Below are 20,705 nucleotides of genomic sequence, written 5' to 3'. Positions count from 1 at the left end.
TGACACATTTTTGGGACCATTGTCATTTATACAGCAATCAGTGCTATACAAAAGGCACAGATTCCTGTGTAAATGACACTGGTAGTGAAGGGGTTAACCAGGAGGTGGCAGTGTAGGGATTAAGTGTGTCCTAGGGTCGTGTTACTAACTGTGGGGGGCTGGGCTGTGTGTTAGTGAACACTGATCTCTGCTCCAATCACAGGGAGCAGAGATCAGTGTCACTTGTTTCTAAGTAGAACGGGGAGATGCTGTTTACATCGGCATCTCCCCATTCAGCCTCCCCGCGAGACGATCGCGGGTATCCCCACAGCAATAGAGTCCGCGGGACCTGCGACCGGACTCACGGGGGTCCCAATGGCAGGGTGACAATTTCGAATGGACGTACCTGTACGTCAGTTTGCCTGTCTGTGCAATTCTGCCGACTTACATAGTCGTGCGCCAGTCAGGAAGTGGTTAAAAAGTATAGACACTTATTTTTTTTAAAGTTTTACATAGCTATAGCTGCAATAGGGGCCAGCATGTCTAAAGTTACACTTTGATGTTAGATTTTTCAGTGTTCACCTGGCCCTGCGCATTCATGAGCATGCTCAGCATGATCAGGTACCCCGTGTACATAGTGAAGATGACCCTTCACACAAACGATGCTGGAAATTGCCTGTGTTTGCTGTAGAAAAAAGGACTTTACGATCACGGCAGATTAACTTGATATTAGCACCACAGCCCTTAATTTAGTTAAATGTAAAAAAGGAGGGATTGGGATTTTTAAGGTGCAAAAATAATTTGAAATAGTAACAAGAATGTATAAGAATTTTTTTATTTTAAAGCACAAAAAAAAAAAAAAAATTAAAGAGATAACAATTGGCATGTACAGGTCAACAAGATTTTATGGATACAGTTCCAAACATGTTTCACCCATATATCGGGCTTCTTCAGGGGATGCTGTTAGAGGTACAAGCTTTCTATTGAAAAAACATACATATAATAATTACATCAAGTTAGTTTAAGATCATATCACATACATAGTTCTTTATTTTAGATACATAACAGCTTCATGTTTGTTACCAGGACAACCCTACTTACCTAGGTCTATTGAAATATTGATCAACTCACTAAAAAGGTCACAGGTGTCTATCTGTGTCCGGAGGAACCATGTGCTAAAGGTGACCATAGGGGATTCAAGGACTGGCTAAGAGAATAGAATGTGACAATTTTGGGTTGAATGTCAAAAAGGAGAATGAATCTCCAAGATAGAAATAAAAAGGCTTGATGAAAAAGGGTCAACTTACAAACAAAAAAAAAAAATTCTGCAGTGGACTCAATAGCAAGGGACGATTGCTGTCTAGACACGCCAGTTACTAAGATTATCCATATAGCTAAAAAGAAAGGGGAAAAAAAATAAATAATGAAAACTATTCAAAAGAAGGGAAAAAACACTTGCCGTATAAATAACAGCAATAGTAGTGTAATACTACATCAGCATAGAAAAAAAATGCTCAATATATGCTCTGAGATGGCAACAGCCTATATCAGAGCAATAGCATAAATTTATGGTAATAGTTTTTCTATATTCAAAGGTTTAGAGCAGGGATATGCAATTAGCGGACCTCCAGCTTGCAAAACTACAAATCTCATCATGCTTCAGCCTTTGGGTGTCATGCTTGTGGCTGTCAGTCTTGCTATGCATCATGGTACTTGTAGTTCTGAAACAGCTGGAGGTCTGCTAATTGCATATCCCTGGTTTAGAGTAATTACCTAGCATTTGGCAACAGCATGTATATGTCCCTTGGTTCCAGCAGCGTCTAATTGCTGGAGCCAGCGGCCTTAAATATCCCCCATCCAGCCTAGACCAGATGCAGAGACCGTGCCACGCATGTGCGAACCGCATCATATCCACCCCTCCGTTCGTCACCGCTGGGTCTCAAAACTCAACCTCGGGAGGTGAAGAACATCACTCCCTCTGGTGGTCGGAGGGGAGATCTCCCCACATCCCGAAGTCAGCCAAGGGATACGAGGAGATCCATAGAGGGAAAGAGGAGATGGGGAACACACACACACACACACACACACACACACACACACACACACACACACACACACACACACACACACGGCACTGTCGATCGGGCGTCTGGCCAAGGATTGACACAGACGCCCTGGGCATCCATATGGTCACCCAAAATGCCCAGGGAAAACAGGGGCACAAGACAAACTGAGCACTGTATAGATAATTTGAGGATGGTAAAAGATTTTTTTTTCCAGGAGAAGATGGATTTAGTAGGATGAAGCAATGCAACCAGATACAAAGATGCACATGCACTTTCAAAATGTTTAGGTTATTTTCCAAAAATATTTATTGCATATTTATTGTGTTTGCTGTACCCCTGAGGGAAGAATTTTTGTTACCCCTTTGAAAGATAATTGTGGATAAGAAGCCAATTGACCCATGTCTGTGGATTTACCTTTGTGTTTCAGGCTTCAATTCTTGCTGAAAAGAGGTTTTGATTCCTATTGTAATTGAAGGTTATTAAAAATTACCTTTGCTTTCAATTTGTAATTTTCTGCTTACGCGATTGGCTCACTGATTTTCCCAGAAGTCTACCCTGAGATACTATTTCAATTTCAAGCATCTCATCCAACAAAAATGTAATTTTTGGTGAGATACTCCTAAAGAGAAATCACATCAAAGGGATGCAGACCCTGCAACTTTCCTCCTTAGAGCCCTGCAGGTGATTGATAATTACAAAATCACTCCCATACAAAGTCACTTTCCACATGTAAACCAAAGCCATATCTTCAGAACAAAAATTAGGACTCTGCAATAAAGTTTGTTAAAATCCTTGCAATGTACATAGATCATCCAGAGGGAATGTTTGTTTCTCAACAAAAGTGGAATTACTCTCTAAGCTAGCAGAGCTTTATATCGTTTAATTCTAAAGGAGACAAATGGCAAAATAATTATAATCAAGCTATGCAAAAACATTTAAGAATTAAGTGGTTGTTTTTTTTTTTAAGTGTTGGAAAATTCATGGAGTAAAATATGAAATTCAATGTAACAAGAAAAAAAGGATATGCACTATAAGAATAGAAGGCAGATGCTACTTACCAGCATAGGGAAAAAGTTGGAAACACAGGAAGTAAGCAGAAAAATGCAGCATCGTAATTCTGCACAAGAAAAGAATGAAGAGTGGTCAGTTCATAGGAGAAAGAAAGAAAGAAAGGGCAATATATAAAGAAGAAAAAACACATCAGAAACAGATTTATTAAAATGTTTGGCAGTACAACAATCTACAGTATATAGATTACATGTTAAATTGACATATTGTTAAACAAACCCTTTACAGTGGCCCTTTAAAAAAATAAAAATACTAAATACTTGACTGATCTGCGTACTGGGTAGTATAATTACCTGAAATTATGTTTATATTAACATGTGTTTCACATATGACATTGAAAGGGTTAAAACCAGCTTTAGGCAGCAACAACAGTCATGAACCTGTTTTAAATCTAATCAGCAGCTTCTAGCCTACAATGTAGAAGTGATCACGGCGGCTGTAAAACTGCCTAAACACTTCTACAGATGACATAAATGCGAGTACCCTCCCACGCTCCACCTTTCCCATACCCTGAAGTTGTTCTTGGGTCCTCCCACTCTTCTAGGTTGTTCATGACCCCAAAAAGAAAATCTCAGGATAGTAAGGAGTACCACTTGAAGAGATCTGACAACCCATCTCTCCTCCATAGTGTAAACCTGGAAACGCTGTGCTCTGAGCACTTGTGTGTTCACAGCTGTTGGGCTATGGTAACTAGTATATCAAGTATAGTCTGTTGCCATTTTTGGGCACACACAATTTTTAAGGCCTAACATATTTGGTATCTATTTACTCAGCCAAGTCTCATCTTTCAGATTATATTCTCGCATTAGGCCCCTTTCACATGGACGATCCGTTCAGGTCCGCCTGTCAGTTGTTTTAGGTGGACCTGAATGGACACTCAATAGAGGTCTACGGAGGGACATCTGACCCGCTCTGATCCAAAAGTGTGACGGAGGAAAAAACTATTTTTCCCCATCTGTCTGCGGATCGGGTGACGACGGACTCTGCGGTCTGTCGTCATCCGATCCCCTATAGGGGAGAGCGACACTGACAGGTCTGTCCCTGCACAGTGTGTAGAGACAGACCTGCCATCTTCCTGCTCAGCGGGGATTGACGCAGCGATCCCCCACTGAGCAGAGCAGGCTCCGTACACGGACAAGTCCGTGTGAAAGAGCCCTTAAAATTAATTTAATGTATTTTGTACTGAGAAAATAGGTTTGATAAACAGTTTTGAAAAAAAAAAAAAAAAAAAAAAAATGTGCCACGTAAAATTACATTCACTTATTCTACAGTGTCTCTAATTAAAAAAAAAAACATAAATGTTTTGGGGATACAAGTAATCTATAGGCTAGAAATGCATATTTTAAAATGCATGCAAGAAAAACTTGATCAGTTAGTGAAAAAAAAACCTTAAAAGGGATAAAACCTTAGTAACCACCAATGTAAGGAGGGATTTACACTGACCACGAGTGTGAATGAAAGGATTCTACACCAAGCCTCAATGTAATGGGAAGATTTAGCCTGCGTGCACATGTGTGTGTTGGGAACACATGCATAATCGCTTTCCTGACACATAGCAGTGCCTCTGCACCCCCAAACCTCCCCCATCCTCTCCACTCCAACCCTCCCCCCTTTAACTCTACCTGTCTCCTCTGCTCATCTTTGCACCCACCTTCCTTACCTCCATAAATCCCCTCCTTGCTCACCTGTGCACCCAAAGCTGTAATTCCTTCTCTGCCTACCTCTGCACACCCCACACTACCCTGTCCCCACCCCACCACCAATTTGCTTACCTTTGCAGAACAGGCTGATGGTAGGCTTAATGACTACAGTTGTAGGCAGGACTTTCAAGCCTGCCCCTCCCCAGTGGGCAGCATTCAGTATAGGTGATAGTGGATATGACCTCAGGGGAGCATGATATGCATAAGAATGCCACCTTTATTTACATATCAATGCTGCAGGATGCTTCTATTTACATATAAAATGCTGATTATTTACATGTAAACACAGAGTCTGCAGGTGAGTCATCCATACACAACAATAGGGCAGAGCTGAGCAGCATTAGTAGCAGCACTTTGCACTGAGATATCAGAACACAGCACAGCACTAAAACTTCAAGGCACAAGGGAATTTAAACTGGGACAGTTGGCAAGTATGAGGCAGCTGCTTTGGCGCCCCCCCCCCCCCCCCAACAATGCAGGGCCCAGGGCAGCTGCCCCTTTTGCCCTGCCTTAAAGACAGCCCTGGGGATTTCTCCACAGGAGAACTCCGAACCAAAATGTAGGAAAGAAAAAAAAAAAAGAAGGGGGGAGAACGTGGGCGTCCCCCTAAATTCCATACGAGGCCCTTCAGGTCTGGTATGGATATTAAGGGGAACCCCGCACCAAAAAAAAAAAAAAGGGAGGTGTGTGGGGCCCCCCCCTTCAAAATCCATACCAGACCCTTCAGGTCTGGTATGGATTTTAAAGGGGAACCCCGCACAAAAAAAAAAAAACACGCACCCCCAAAAAGCCATACCAGACTCTTATCTGAGCACGCAACCTGGCAGGCTGCAGGAAAAGAGGGGGGACGAGAGAGCGCCCCCACCCCCCTCATGAACTGTACCAGGCCACATGCCCTCAACATTGGGAGGGTGCTTTGAGGTAGCCCCTCATAGCACCTTGTTCCCATGTTGATGGGGAGAAGGGCCTCATCCCCACAACCCTTCATCTTCTTCCTCCGCTCTTCTCGTCCTGCTTCTTCTTCACGCCATCCGCACGATCCGCCTCTGTGGGAGTCTTCAGCAGTGTGAGGCGTTGCTTCTTCTGACACTTCCTAAATAACGGAGGGCGGGGCCACCCTCTTCTGATGCACTGGGACTTCCCTATGGCTTTTTCAATTATGTCAGAGGGGGCGGGATCACTGTTTACATAAGATGGAGAAAAAGAAGAACACGGAAGGAAGACCAGAAGAAAGGAGATGAAAGAAGAAGCGCAAAGAATTTAATAAAAGGACTTGTCAAAAACTGTCTCTTGTATTTATTAACTTTTTTGTCACTTTTTGTGAAATGGTAGGGGTACATTTATACCCCATTACCAATTCACACAGGGGGGAGCTGGGATCTGGGGTCCCCCTTGTCTCCAGTTTTCACTATATCCTTTTTGTGAATTGATGCCCAAAACTGAACTGCATATTCCAGATGAGATCTTACTAATGATTTTTACAGGGGCAAAATTATGTCTCTGGAGTCTATACTTTTAATACAAGAAATGATTTTGCTAGCTTTAGAAACTTAGCATTGCATGCTATTAGAGAATATATAAAGAAGTGTTGCATTACATTTCTTATTAATAATAATAAAGTGTCAAGAATGCAATCAAATGTACAATACCAAATCAAATGTACAATACATCTAAATAATCAGGATTAAAAATTAAAGTGTCATCAAATGCGCTCATATAGCATGAACAATATTCTTAACCACTTTCAGACCGGACCATTTTGCTGGTAAATGACCAGAGGTCTTTTTACACTTTGGCACTGCGCTGCTTTAACTGGTAATTGCGCGGTCATGCAATGTTGTACCCAAACAAAATTTGCGTCCTTTTCTTCCCACAAATAGAGCTTTCTTTTGATGGTATTTGATTGCCTCTGCGATTTTTATTTTTTGCGATATAAACGTAAAAAGACCGCAAATTTTGAAAAAAAATGATATTTTCTACTTTTTGTTATTAGAAAAATCCAATAAACTCAATTTTAGTCATACATTTAGGCCAAAATGTATTCAGCCACATGTCTTTGGTAAAAAAAAAGTCAATAATTGTATATTTATTGGTTTGCGCAAAAGTTGTCACATCTACAAACTAAGGTACGTTTTCTGGAATTTACGCAGCTTTTAGTTTACGACTGCCTATCTCATTTCTTGAGGTGCTAAAATGACAGGGCAGTACAAAACCCCCCCAAATGACCCCATTTTGGAAAGTAGACCCCCTAAGGAAATTGATAAGAGGCATGTTGAGCCCATTGAATATTTTATTTTTTTGCCTCAAGCGATTGAATAATGACAAAAAAAAAATTTTTTTTTTTTTTTTACACAAAGTTGTCACTAAATGATATATTGCTCACACATGCTATGGGCGTATGTGAAATGACACCCCAAAATAAATTCTGCTGCTTCTCCTGAGTACGGGGATACCACATATGTGGGACTTTTTGGGAGCCTAGCCGCGTACAGGGCCCCGAAAACCAAGCACCGCCTTCAGGCTTTCTAAGGGCGTAAATTTTTGATTTCACGCCTCACTACCTATTACAGTTTTGAAGGCCATAAAATGCCAAGATGGCACAAAACCCCCACAAATGACCCCATTTTAGAAAGTAGACACCCCAAGCTATTTGCTGAGAGGCATGTTGAGTCCATGGAATATTTTATATTTTGCCACAAGTTGCGGGAAAATTACAAACTTTTTTTTTTTTTTTTTTTTTTTCACAAAGTTGTCACTAAATGATATATTGCTCATGCATGCCATGGGCATATGTGAAATGACACCCCAAAATAAATTCTGCTGCTTCTCCTGAGTACGGGGATACCACATATGTGGGACTTTTTGGGAGCCTAGCCGCGTACGGGGCCCCAAAAACCAAGCACCGCCTTCAGGCTTTCTAAGGGCGTTACAGTTTTGAAGGCCATAAAATGCCAAGATGGCACAAACCCCCCCCCCCAAATGACCCCATTTTAGAAAGTAGACACCCCTAAATTTAGGGGTACACTAGTGAGACTAGGTAATAAATGGCGGGTGCCCTGAAACTATAAAAAAATAACTAACCAACCAGCGTCACCTGTAACAGTTATATGGTGATCACTGGTGAAAGGGTTAACTAGGGGGCAATCAGGGGGCTTTATGCGGTAGTATATGGGGGTCCCTGGCGCTATAAAAAGCTGCGGCGAACCTAAATACCTACCTGCCTAACTAGCGTCACCTGTGACACTAATACAGCGATCAGAAAAACGATCGCTTATTAGGCTGGGTTCACACTGGAGCGATGCGGGAACGCCACGAATGCGCGGCGGGTTCCCGCATCGCATGCCTCCCGGCGGCAGTTCACACTGCCCTATGCGAACTGCTGGGAGTGTCAGTGAAATGTTAATGACACCCCCAGATCAGTTCGCATATCGCAGTGCGATCTGCAAACTTGGATCGCATGGTGTGAACACCCATGCGATCCGATTCTGCTGCGGACCAAAAAAAGGGTCCCGTGCGAGTTTGCGGCGGGTGCGGCGGGTGCGACACGAATTCAGCCATACTATCTGTATAGCTGAACTCGAATCGCACAGAGATCGGATGTGATTTGCACTGCAGTGCGGTGCGAATCACATCCGTTCTCATAAACCGCTGCAATGTGAACCCAGCCTTAGTGACACTGGCGACGGGGGGTGATCACGGGGTTAAACCTTTATTGGGGGGGTTAGGGGGGTACCTTAGAACTAAAGGGGGCTAACCCTAACTGCCCTAACAGTTATTAGTCACAAATGACACCTGCCGGGTGATCAGGGGGTTAAACCTTTATTAGGTAATAAATGGCGGGTGCCCTGAAACTATAAAAAAATAACTAACCAACCAGCGTCACCTGTAACAGTTATATGGTGATCACTGGTGAAAGGGTTAACTAGGGGGCAATCAGGGGGCTTTATGCGGTAGTATATGGGGGTCCCTAGCGCTATAAAAAGCTGCGGCGAACCTAAATACCTACCTGCCTAACTAGCGTCACCTGTGACACTAATACGGCGATCAGAAAAATGATCGCTTATTAGGCTGGGTTCACACTGGAGCGATGCGGGAACGCCGCGAATCCGCGGCGGGTTCCCGCATCGCATGCCTCCAGGCGGCAGTTCACACTGCCCTATGCGAACTGCTGGGAGTGTCAGTGAAATGTTACTGACACCCCCAGATCAGTTCGCATATCGCAGTGCGATCTGCAAACTCGGATCGCATGGTGTGAACACCCATGCGATCCGATTCTGCTGCGGGCCAAAAAAAGGGTCCCGTGCGAATTTGCGGCGGGTGCGGCGGGTGTGGCGGGTGCGGCGGGTGCGGCGAATGGCTGAACTCGAATCGCACAGAGATCGGATGTGATTTGCACTGCAGTGCGGTGCGAATCACATTCGTTCTCATAAACCGCTGCAATGTGAACCCAGCCTTAGTGACACTGGCGACGGGGGGTGATCACGGGGTTAAACCTTTATTGGGGGGGTTAGGGGGGTACATTAGAACTAAAGGGGGCTAACCCTAACTGCCCTAACAGTTATTACAGTCACAAATGACACCAATGCAAAAAAAAAAAAATAAAAAAAAAAAAATGACATTGGTGTCACTGTGACTGGGGGGGCAGGGGTAATTGGGGGGGTGATCGGGGGGTAAAGGGGGGGTGTGAGTGTGCCTGGCATGTTCTACTGTGTGTGGGATGTGTTGGTGCAACTCACTGATCCGCTCTCCTCCGTGTCGGAACGAAAAATACCGACACGGAGGAGAGAATACATCACTTCCTCTCCTGTGTTTACATTACAGGAGAGGAAGTGATGTCACCGAGGATTTCCATTCGTCGGGAGCGATCGCGAGGGGGTGGCCATGAATGAATGGCCGTCCCCTCGTCCGGGATCGCTCCCGAACGAAAACCGACCGCCGCAGGCACCGGGCGGGGGCCCGATCGGGCCCCCGACCCGCGGGAGGCAAATCACGTACATGTACGTGCTTATGCCTGCCCGTGCCATTCTGCCGACGTACATCGGCGTGAGGCGGTCGGCAAGTGGTTAATAAGTGTTAAAGCAAGTAAAAGTAATATAAAATGTCCAGATGTCCTACTGGAAAGTGAACCAAATCTAACACAATATTAACCACAGCAATACAGGACACTTTCTCTCCCCCCCCTTCCTGACCAGGCCAATTTTCAGCTTTCAGCACTGTTGCATTTAAACCGGTTCCCGAGCAGCTATTCCCGACGTCTATTTACAGAATGGCACCCCTGCACAAAACCCCATAAGGAGTTTGCTTTAAAAGTCGCTAGTGGGCGTGTGCGCACCTGCTGCATGACGGGGGACCCGATGTGCGTGGCTGGCAGAAATCACGTGCACGAGCGCCAGCATGGGAATTTGTGTATGTAAACTTTCACGCAAACCAATCAATATATGCTTATTTCGATTTTTTTTTTTTAAACAAAAATATGTAGAAGAATACATATTAGCCTAAACTGATGAAGAAATTTGTTTTGTAAAAACATTTTTGGGGATATTTATTATAGCAAAAAAAATGTTTTTTTTTTTTTAATAGCACAAAAATAACAGAGGTGATCAAATAGCACCAAAAGAAAGCTCTATTTGTGGGTAAAAAAGGCCGCAAATTTTGTTTGGGTACAGAATTGCATGACTGGGCAATTACCAGTTAAAGTGACGCAGTGCCAAACTGTAAAAAGTGCTCTGATCAGGAAGGGGGTAAACCTTCCAGGGCTGAAGTGGTTAAATTACAATTGCACGGTCACGCAATGTTGTACCCAAACAAAATTTATTTAATTTTGTTCCCACAAATAGAGCTCTCTTTTGGTGGTATTTGATCACCACTGGGTTTTTTTTTTTGTGCTAAACAAATAAAGACCGATAATTTTGAAGAAAAAAACAACAACTTTTCTTTGTTTCTGTTAAAAAATGTTGTAAATAAGAAAGTTTCTCCTTCACTGATGAGGATGCACTGATAAGTTGGCACTGATGATGACGACACTTATAGGCAGCACTGATGAGGAGGCACTGGCAATTACTGATGGGCACTGGTTGGCACCTCTAATGGGCAGTGGGGGGGGGGGGCTGCGCTGATAATCAGTGCAGTTCCCTCTGTCAGGAGGGCAGACAGACAATCAGCTCTCCTCTACTCAAGTCTGTCAGCGTGAGTGGAGTAATGCCCTGTACACATGATCAGACTTTCCGACAACAACACCGTGGATTTTTGTTCGAAGGATGTTGGCTCCAAATTGTCTTGCATACACATGGTCACACAAACATTGGCCAACAATTACGAACATAGTGATGTACAAGACATGCGTGATATCTCCATTACGAATGCTAGTTTTACAAGACTGAGCACTTCTGGCTCGTACTCGATTCTGAGCATGCTCGGACTTGTGTACACACGATCGGAAAGTCCAACAACAAAGATTTGTTAGTACCTGCTAGCCTAAATATTTGTTGGTGGAAAGTCAGATCGTGTGTACGCTGCATAAAAGCTGACACATGGCTCTACCTGTTTGCGCTGTGATTGGACATCAATTGACGTCCAGTCAGGATAACTTAACTACATTGTGCACGTCATTCTGTTACATCATGGCAGGCTGGAAGTGGTTAACAAGTGCTGTGAATTTCATCCATATAAATTATTTATATTTTTTTATTATTTTACTTATATGGATGAAATTCACCACACTTATTAATATTGATGATGACACTGTTTAACTCTTTATTGACAGATATACAAAAATCATATAGGTACGACAACCAACGTGCTCAACATGAGCATAAAGAAGTATAAAGTTTGGTACACGAATACATAAGACATCCAGAATTGCACTTGTATAGAGCCCAATAAAGAACCATAACAAATCACCCTCTGATTTAATAAAAATAACCTGGATATATAATAACATTGTTCCCAGTACATAGCAATAATCCCTGATTCTCACATATTTTAAGTACAGGCAACAGACCTCTCACAAATTAGTAGTAGTGAGGGTGGAGGAGCACCAGATGTTCCATACCTTGTCATACTTGTAGGGATAACCCCTATGCTCAAAAATGATTTTTTCATAAGGCAGTATCTGATTCAGCATCTGAATCCATTGGCACGCAGATTGAAGCCACTTAAGTGTGCTAGCCTCTCGATCTAGAAATCGCGTTACTCTCAGCAATATTCTAGTATATTTTGGCCATTGTTCCTCATCTAATATACCCAACAGACAAATGTGCGGATCACATTGCACAGGAACAGAAACTATTTTAGACAATACATCTAGCACCCGTTTCCAGTAGTTATCTATAAAAGGACATTCAATTGTACATGGTACATCAGTCATAGCTAACCAGGGTAAGGCTAAACGCGATGCATCATATCCCAACATCAGCATGTACTAGGTGCACCTGCCTGCGTGCAGACTTTATTCATGTAATGTGGCTACATTACATGAATAAAGTCTGCATGCAGGCAGGAGCACCTTGTACATGCTAATGTTGGGATATGATGCATCGCGTTTAGCCTTACCGGGGTTAGCTATGACCGATGTACCATGTATAATTAAAGGAGTTAATAGCTGGTGAAACGGTTGGATGGGAGGTACATGCTCACAATCCTCATCCGATAGATCGGGTATAAGTAGTTGCCATTTAGTACGAACTTCCAAGGAATTTCTGTTAATTGAGTTAGCTGATAAATGGGAGTAGACAGTAGATATTAAGCCCTTAGAACCCTGTGACTGTAGCACGCTGATCAATGGATAATCAGCAAACTTAGTGCTAGCAACACCAAATTGAGTTTGTAAGACATGATGCAGCTGCAGATATCTATAAAAAAGCTGTACAGGGGAGTGCATATTTTCTATGTAAATTAGTGAAGGAGGCCATAACATTTCCTGTATTAATGTCATGTAGTGTACCAAGACCCCTGTTTTCCCAGAAGGAATGATCTGTAAATTTTAGGATATGAGGAAACATGGGGTTATGCCACAAGGGTAAATCTAAATTGAGTTCATCAAACTCATCCAGTTGTTTAGCCTCCCTCCACACCATATGTGCCAATGTAATACCTGTAATGTGAGTAGACTGTTGGCATCATAGCATCAGCGTCTCAATATCCACTGCAAATAATGAGGACAAAGGACACTTGTCAGGTGCCTCTGTACAATGGTATAGGTGCTGACAATAAATAATTACCAATAGTTGGGACATGGGATTTGCATAAAGAATAGTGGCTCACTTTTGAAACTTCTCTCCAAATCCAAAGGAACGTAGTGCAGCCTGCAGGAATGACCATTCTATTGAGTCAAAGGCTTTGGCCATGTCCAACAATGCCAACACACTAGACTTGGATAGGCATTTTCTAATTGCACAATTAGCTGCGTCCTTTGAATATTAATAGACATGGACTTTGCGGGCATAAAGCCAGTTTGGTCCGGGTGGATAATACGAAGGATTGCAGAAATAAGGAGTTTGGCCAAAATTTTTGCAAGAATCTTATTGTCTATATTCAGTAAAGTACCGTATTTATCGGCGTATAACACGCACTTTTTCCCCAGCAGGGGAAAATCGTGGGTGCGTGTTATACGCCGATCCCCCGAAATTCTGAGCCTCTGGGCGGCTTTCAGCCGCCTTCGGCTCTTCAAGGCGACTTTCGGCCGCCTTCAGCCGTTCTCTGAAGCCTTTGGACATTCTCGGAAGCTTTCGGCCGCCTTCAGACGTTCTCGGCCGCCTTCGCCTGCCTTTGGCTCTTCTCGGCGGCCGAAAGCTTCCGAGAACACCCGAAGGCGGCCGAAAGCTTCCCGAGAAGAGCCGAAGGCGGCCGGAGGCCCGCAGAGAACTACCGCACGCCGCCGAGATACACATCCGGCTCTGTATCTCGGCGGCGGCATTTTTAAAAAATAAAATAGACATGGCTGCAATGGGGGACAAGACTGCAATGGGGGGACAAGACTGCATAAGGCTGCAATGGGGGGCAAGACTGCACTGGTGGACAAAGCTGCATAACGCTGCAATGGTGGACAAGGCTGCATAAGGCTGCAATGGTGGACAAGGCTGCATAAGGCTGCAATGGTGGACAAGGCTGCATAAGGCTGCAATGGTGGACAAGGCTGCATAAGGCTGCAATGGTGGACAAGGCTGCATAAGGCTGCAATGGTGGACAAGGCTGCATAAGGCTGCAATGGTGGACAAGGCTGCAATGGTGGACAAGGCTGCATAAGGCTTTTTTTTCCCCTTAAACTTCCCTCCTAAAAGTTTTTTTCCTTAAAATTCCCTCCTAAACTTAGGGTGCGCGTTATACACCGATAAATACGGTAATTAGATGGTAAGAAGCACAATCAGTAAGGTCTTGGTATAAGTACTACCAAGGCTGAATACATAAATTGCAACAGTCTACACTCCTGAAATGCCTTGGAATAGATTTGCGTAAGGACGCGTGCTAGGATATCCAAGTATCTGCAGTAGACCTCCAGGGGAATGCCATCCAGTGCTGATGCCTTTCCAGCTGCTAAGGGGGCCATTGCTTCTCTAATGTCATCTTTTGTGATATTGTTAAGGCTAGTTTGCCTAGCTCACTTATATACTTATAATATTAAAGAGGGATTCCACTTACAAAAAAAAAAAAATATTAAAAGCCAGAAGCTATAAATACTACAGCTGTTTTAATAAATGGACACTTACCTGTTCCGGGTTCCAGCGATGCCGGCAGCCGAGGCCGATCGATCGCTCGGCTGCTGCCGCCACCATTCTAGGTGAGGGAATCAGGAAGTGAAGCGAATCGTCTTCGGTTCCCTACTGCGCATACGTGAGTCGCGCAGCGCAATAAGAATTGTCCACGCTGTCTGAGACCCGTGTGTGTCCCAGCAGACAGCACGGCAAGACAGGAAATGGCGTAGACTCCCACGGGAGTCTATGCCCGGAAGTGGGTGTAAATACCTGTCTTTGACAGGTATCTCCACCCCCCTCCCGCCTGAAAAGTGCCAATTGTGACACCAGAGGGGGGGAGGGTTCCGATCAGCGGAGGTTCCACTTTAGGGTGGAACCCCGCTTTAATATGAAATTAAAGAACGAATGATACATGTGCAAAAAGGATAACAATCTAATTTATTTAAACAGTGTGGAGGATATAACCTTAAACACAACGATGTTACCAAATATTGCTATAACGGTCATACACATCCTTTCGAGATATTAATATTATATTAAAGCGGGAGTTCCGCGTTTTTTTTTTTTTTTTCAAAGTCAGCGGCTACAAATACTGCAGCTGCTGACTTTTAAAATAAGGACACTTACCCGCCCAGCGCGCCCGTGATGTCGGCACCCGAAGCCGATCTCTCGATCGTCTCTTGGGTGCTGCCGCCACCATCTTGAGTATGGGAATCAGGAAGTGGAGCCTTGCGGGTTCACTTCCCGGTTCCCTACTGCGCATGCGCGAGTCGCGCTGCATAATAAGGATGGCCCCCGCTGTCTCTGGGATCCGTGTGTTTTCCAGTGGACAGCGGGGGACCCGCAGGAAGTGGCGTAAATATCCGCAGATTCTGCGGATATCTATGCCGGAAGTGGGTGCAAATACTTGTACTGTACAGGTATCTGCAGCCCCTTCCCCCCTGAAAGGTGCCAATTGTGGCGCCGGAGGGGGGGGAGGGTTCCAATAAACGGAAGCGCCACTTTAGGGTGGAGCTCCGCTTTAAGGCAAAGTCCTATGGTAGAAAGGGTTACAGAAGAGAGACATAATAATAATAATAATAATAATAATAATAATAATAATAATAATAATAATACAGACCCAGTATTTAGTTTTTCCCTACGTTACCATTTTTTTTGCAAAGGGGGGGCACAGCGGGATGAAGAGATATAAAGGAAAATACAAGATAGAGAGAGACAGACACACAAGTATACGTTACATGGACATCCTGTCGCCCGATGGTCTGGAACTGAACAGGCCATCAGCTAACTCTCGCCCTATTTTATATGCATTCTCGGCCAATCAGAAGATGGAATGCACCCATTTGCTCTGAGTTTGCATCAACCTCTGATTGGTTCAAGATGGCTCACACTCTGATTGGCTAATTCTGGAGCTCCCGGAAATGTCCAGGTTTCAGGTCTGAACTTCTGGGGCCACTCAGTCTAGAAATTAATGAACCACCTCCTTTGATCCTTCAGCCCAAACAGTTCCGACATTAGCATGTAAATGTCCCCTGGGGAGATGGAGCCTCAATGTCTGCAAAGATGATTGGTATTCACTTAACACCTGGGGACATTCAATGGTTCCCATGAGATAGGAGACATTTCTGTATTTCTAAACGGTCCTAATATCTTCCAGTAAAAACCTCTGCCCACATACACACATAAACCTGAAAATATCAAGTCAGACATTCAGAATGGTTTCCTTTAAGCTCCATGCTCAAAATCTCCACCACAATATCTGCATCTAATAACGATACTTGTTCTTGTGTCAATGTAGGAAATCTTAAATCTAATCTAATCTTAAAAAATGTAGTCAATTCCCAGCTGAACAAGCCTCAGTTCCATCTGCGCACACCATTTTAGTCAATACGGTACTGGATATCTGCTGTCTGGTCATATATGCTAGCAACTGACTAGACTGGTTACCAGATTCAAAATATTTTTGTGCGCATACAATGCCTTACATTTTGCATTAGCTGATATTAGGGCCGAGTATATATGGGACACTTGCTCCCAATGTATTCGATTGGTATTGGTAGGGGAGGCTAAGTAAGTTGCTTCAGATACCTGATAAGTTCATGCTAGCTCCTCAAGATCTTTTAATTTAATGAACTTTAGGACTCCTCTCAAGTAGGCTTTTAAAGGTATCCCAGAACATCAGGTCCCTTACTGGACCATGAGCCTCCAGGAAATCTTGTAGTTGATAAAGAATACTGTCAATAGCCCCAATCAGAGACAGCCAGAAGGGTTGGACTCTCCAGGGTCTACGGATTCCAGTGTAACCAGTGTCCAAGGTAAGTAATAGTAGTGAATGGTCTGACACCGCCCTAGTAAGGTAGGTGATAGACGATACTTTAGTGATAGTTTATTATTTCTAAAGGCAAAATCTATCCTGGAGAGACATCCTGGTTGGGATAGACCATGAGAAGGCCCTATTGCAGGGTTCAGAAGTGCGCCATAAATCATGTCACCCAAACACAGTAACCAATTGATTAAATGTAGATGGACACTGAAGTGCAGAGGCTAAAGTGTCACCATGTCTGTCAAGGGTTGGATCCAATAAAAGATTGAAGTCACCTAGACATAAAACATAAGCCTCAGGGTACAATGCGGCAAATATCATTGCTTCCTTAACCACCTGTAGGGTAGCCAGGGGAGGATAAATACCAATAATAACAAATGGAAGGGCATGTATCCACCATACTTTTCTCCCTTAGGGGTCTTTTCTATGACACTTTGATTTTTAATCCCGATTTAGATTTTACATTTGATTGCATTCTTGACACTTTATATCATTGGAATGTAGAGCAACACTTCTTTATATATTCTTTACTACATTGTGTATGTGGGGACACTACAGGTGTTGGCAGTAACATTCGCTATAATACTCTTTGTATTGGTGGGTAGGGCATGAGTGATCACACTTCCTTTCTTATGCTATTAGGTCTATGATCTACGAGAACACCCAAATCCTACTCTGCTATTGACATCCACAGCTGTTCTGTACGATACATGCATGTTCTTAGCTCCATAGTGCATACATTTCGATTTATCAACATTAAATCTCATTTGCTGCTTAGTTGCCCAATTCAATAGTGCTTTGAGGTCTATGTTTGTTACTTTGCTCTCTCATAATCTTTAATCATTTCCAGCCTTGCCTATAGCAAAATGATGGCCGGGCGGTGGTTCCATTATACTGATTGGACATCATATGATGTCTTTAAGGGTAACGAGCCAGTGCGTGCTTGCAGGGGCATGCAGGACGGGATCGCTGTTGTGGTGTGTCAGTCTGACACACCGTAAATTCAGTCCAGGTAAAGAGAACTTCTGATGGGGGCTCTTTACCACGTTCAATCACAGCTGAGTACAGTTTTGCATGATCGCACAATTGTCATTAAAAGCTGAAAGTCGGGGCAGGAAGGGGGGTGCCTGGTATTGAAGTGGTTAAGCTATAATATCACATGTAAAAAAAAAAAAAAAAAAAAAAAAAAAGCGTATCAAGTGAGATTATCAATAAAAAGTTTCAGGTTGTCCCCTCTGATGTTAAACCCCGATTTACAGAGCTGTTAAAAGCTAAATATAGGTAGCAAGATAAATACGGCTTTGCACCTGCTCCGCCTAAATGAAAAGCTAACATCACAAGGTCTAGCAGTGCTCCAGTCTGTAAAAAAAATTAAAATAAAAAGCAATACTAGATGGATGGGTTTCTGTCTCGCATGTGGCCACTGCTATGCTAACACCAGCTCAATGGTCAATGTTCCTCCCATAACATAACAGGAACCTGAGATTACTCATGTTCCTAACTGAGGATCTTACCTATTTTCCAGGGCACTGCATGACCTACCCTCTTATGTAAACTGACAGCTTACCACTTTGCCTACAAATAGAGGGTCCCACGCATTCTGTATCCACCGTCTTTTAACCTTTCTCTAACCCTTCTCCTTAAATGATGGTTTTTATGCTTGGAATTCAGGATTTAATAACTATGAAACACTGTTAGCATTAATGTAAGCATCGAAAATCTGTATTGCAGATGGATATGCTCTCAAGGGAAGTCCCTGAATAACTTATACATACTGATTCTGAAGTGGACCATTTCCTTGTACTGACCTTAACTATTTAGGCTTTTTACAAAGTGAAAGGAGTTCAACAACAATGGTATATAGACTGAGTTTAGCTGACAGACTGGACTGGTGTCAGCATCGTTTTGAATTCATAATACATTTTCCCTTAATACATTTTTATTGTTGTTGGAAAATACAGTACTATAAAATAAAAATAAAAAGTTATAATATCTTATTAATATTGTTGACTCAACTAGAGGCTAACCGCCAAAAGGTAAGGATTGCTGCCATATGAGGTGTTATAATAACTATATAAACTTTATGTAGATTTCACAATAAAGCGTTGTTCATACATCACGGGACACAGAGGCTTGGTAATTACTTAGTGGGTTAGATAGTACCTTCAAGTGATTGGAGACCAGTAGCCCTAATTACAAAGTGAGTTTCTCCCTTATATAACCCCTCCCATATGGAGAGTACCTCCGTTTTTTTGCCAGTTTCTAAGGTGGTTGGTCACGTTCAAGATGTGCTAAGAAGACGCTATATAAAGCCTGTACAATAATAATAATTAAAGGAGACCTGTTTTATGGTCTCTGCGAGGGCCTAGGAGCTATATAACTGGATCCATGCCTCGGGCCTATACTCAAAACGCCTAAAGCCTCATACACACAATCGGACTTTATACAAACTTTCCTGTGGATTTTTGTACAAAGGACTTCGGCCGTGAACTTTTATTGCATACACACGGCAGGACTTTTTCAGCCAACTTTCACCAAATCACGTTGTTTTTATGCTCTTTACCGCCACCTTTGGTCAACTTCTGTAATGTTGTCTGATCTTTTGCATTGTACAAAAGTCCTATGGTTTTCTGTACACACGATCGGACTTTGCTCCATCGGACTGTTGCTGGAAAGTTTGTCTGTTCGCACAGCCAACAAAAGTCAGATGAAAAACGAAAAAGTTTGTCTAATGGAGCGTACCCACGGTCGGATGTTGCCTCAAAACAGCCAATTCGCATGTTTGTTGTCAAAAAGTCAGATGGCGTGTATGGGCCTTAAGATGGATGGTACCCGGGCCTCGTGATAAGAACAAACAAGGTTTTTCCTGTAATATCTCTCCTTGGAGGTCTGGGCTCTGGGATCCAAACCTTGGTGTACTAATATAACAGTGGCACGAAAGGTCTCTGTAAGTCTTTTACAGGTCCAGGAAGGAGATTTCTGTAAATAGGAACCCAGAACCCTGAAGGTTGGCACAATGCTACCTGCTGTGATGGGTGAAGGCTGGAATCTGTCTTCTCAGCAGTTCCTGTGGTGGCAAGGTAAGTGAAGACAATCCTAAAGTTTACACATTATGGATTATCTTCTGTGAGTAGTTGCATGTCTTACCAGGTTTCCGCCACTAGAGGAAGTAAGAGAAAACCTGGTGTATACTCGCATGCCTTCCAGGATACATGCTCAGAGAAGCTGGTCTGTGAAACTGCTCACCTCCTCCGCTGCAGGCTCTGCCAAATAAACACTAAGGGGGATCCCATGCAGTCCTCTAATGGTCTCCTTTCTCTCCCCTCGCCCTGGCCGCCACCTTGGCTGTCCTACTCGCGCAGGGGTCGCGCTTTTACAGCAGGGTCAGCGAGGAGGGGGGGGGGGCATGGTTGCGGTGTGGCGGGGGGCAAAGCGGCTGTTTTTAAATTCCCAAGGTGCCAGAGCGCCTGTAAGCGGTGGAACACAGAGCTGTGGGCTTAGTAAGCATCCCAGTGGATCGGATCCTGTCACACCTACTCGGCATCAGGTTGTGCAGTTTATAGCTAATGGTTATAATAGAAGACTATAGCACAACAGTGATTGCGCTTTACATTAGTACCTCTGCTTTGCAGCTTAGGACTATGTCTCCTCGTAAGAGGGCTTCAGGGGGGAGGTAAAAGAGGCACCAGGAAATCACCGCCTACATCTAGAAGTTCTGGCCATGCCTGCAGGATACCATCCCCCCTGCAAGACTGGAGGCAGGCTCTCCAGATGAGTCTGTACCCCTGGCAGGTTTTGCAGCCTCTCCCAATGTTTCAGCCCCTGTTTATGTTACAGAAGTCACTTTAAAGGCTGCACTGGATGGTTTGGAAGGAAGGAT

The 20,705-nt window shown here is 43.6% G+C and overlaps 1 protein-coding gene across 2 annotated transcripts in view; it reads right to left on the bottom strand.

The window, feature by feature from the left end:
- Positions 1-20,705, bottom strand: part of CNTN2 (contactin 2) — a 393,010-nt gene that overhangs the window by 307,486 nt on the left and 64,819 nt on the right. Inside the window, exon 2 of one of the 2 annotated variants that reach the window (XM_077481283.1) lies at positions 3,104-3,162. The exons of the other annotated variant lie outside the window; for it this stretch is intronic. Within the exon in view, the coding sequence (XP_077337409.1) occupies positions 3,104-3,155 (52 nt within the window). The 5' untranslated portion in view covers positions 3,156-3,162. The remainder of the gene's footprint in view (positions 1-3,103; positions 3,163-20,705) is intronic. 2 annotated transcript variants of the gene reach the window in all.

Source organism: Lithobates pipiens, unplaced genomic scaffold (assembly GCF_037356315.1).
Source record: "Lithobates pipiens isolate NorthernLeopardFrog02 unplaced genomic scaffold, aLitPip1_a1.2 Scaffold_16, whole genome shotgun sequence".
Lineage (NCBI taxonomy): Eukaryota > Metazoa > Chordata > Amphibia > Anura > Ranidae > Lithobates > Lithobates pipiens.
This window is presented reverse-complemented; position numbering and strand designations above follow the sequence as displayed.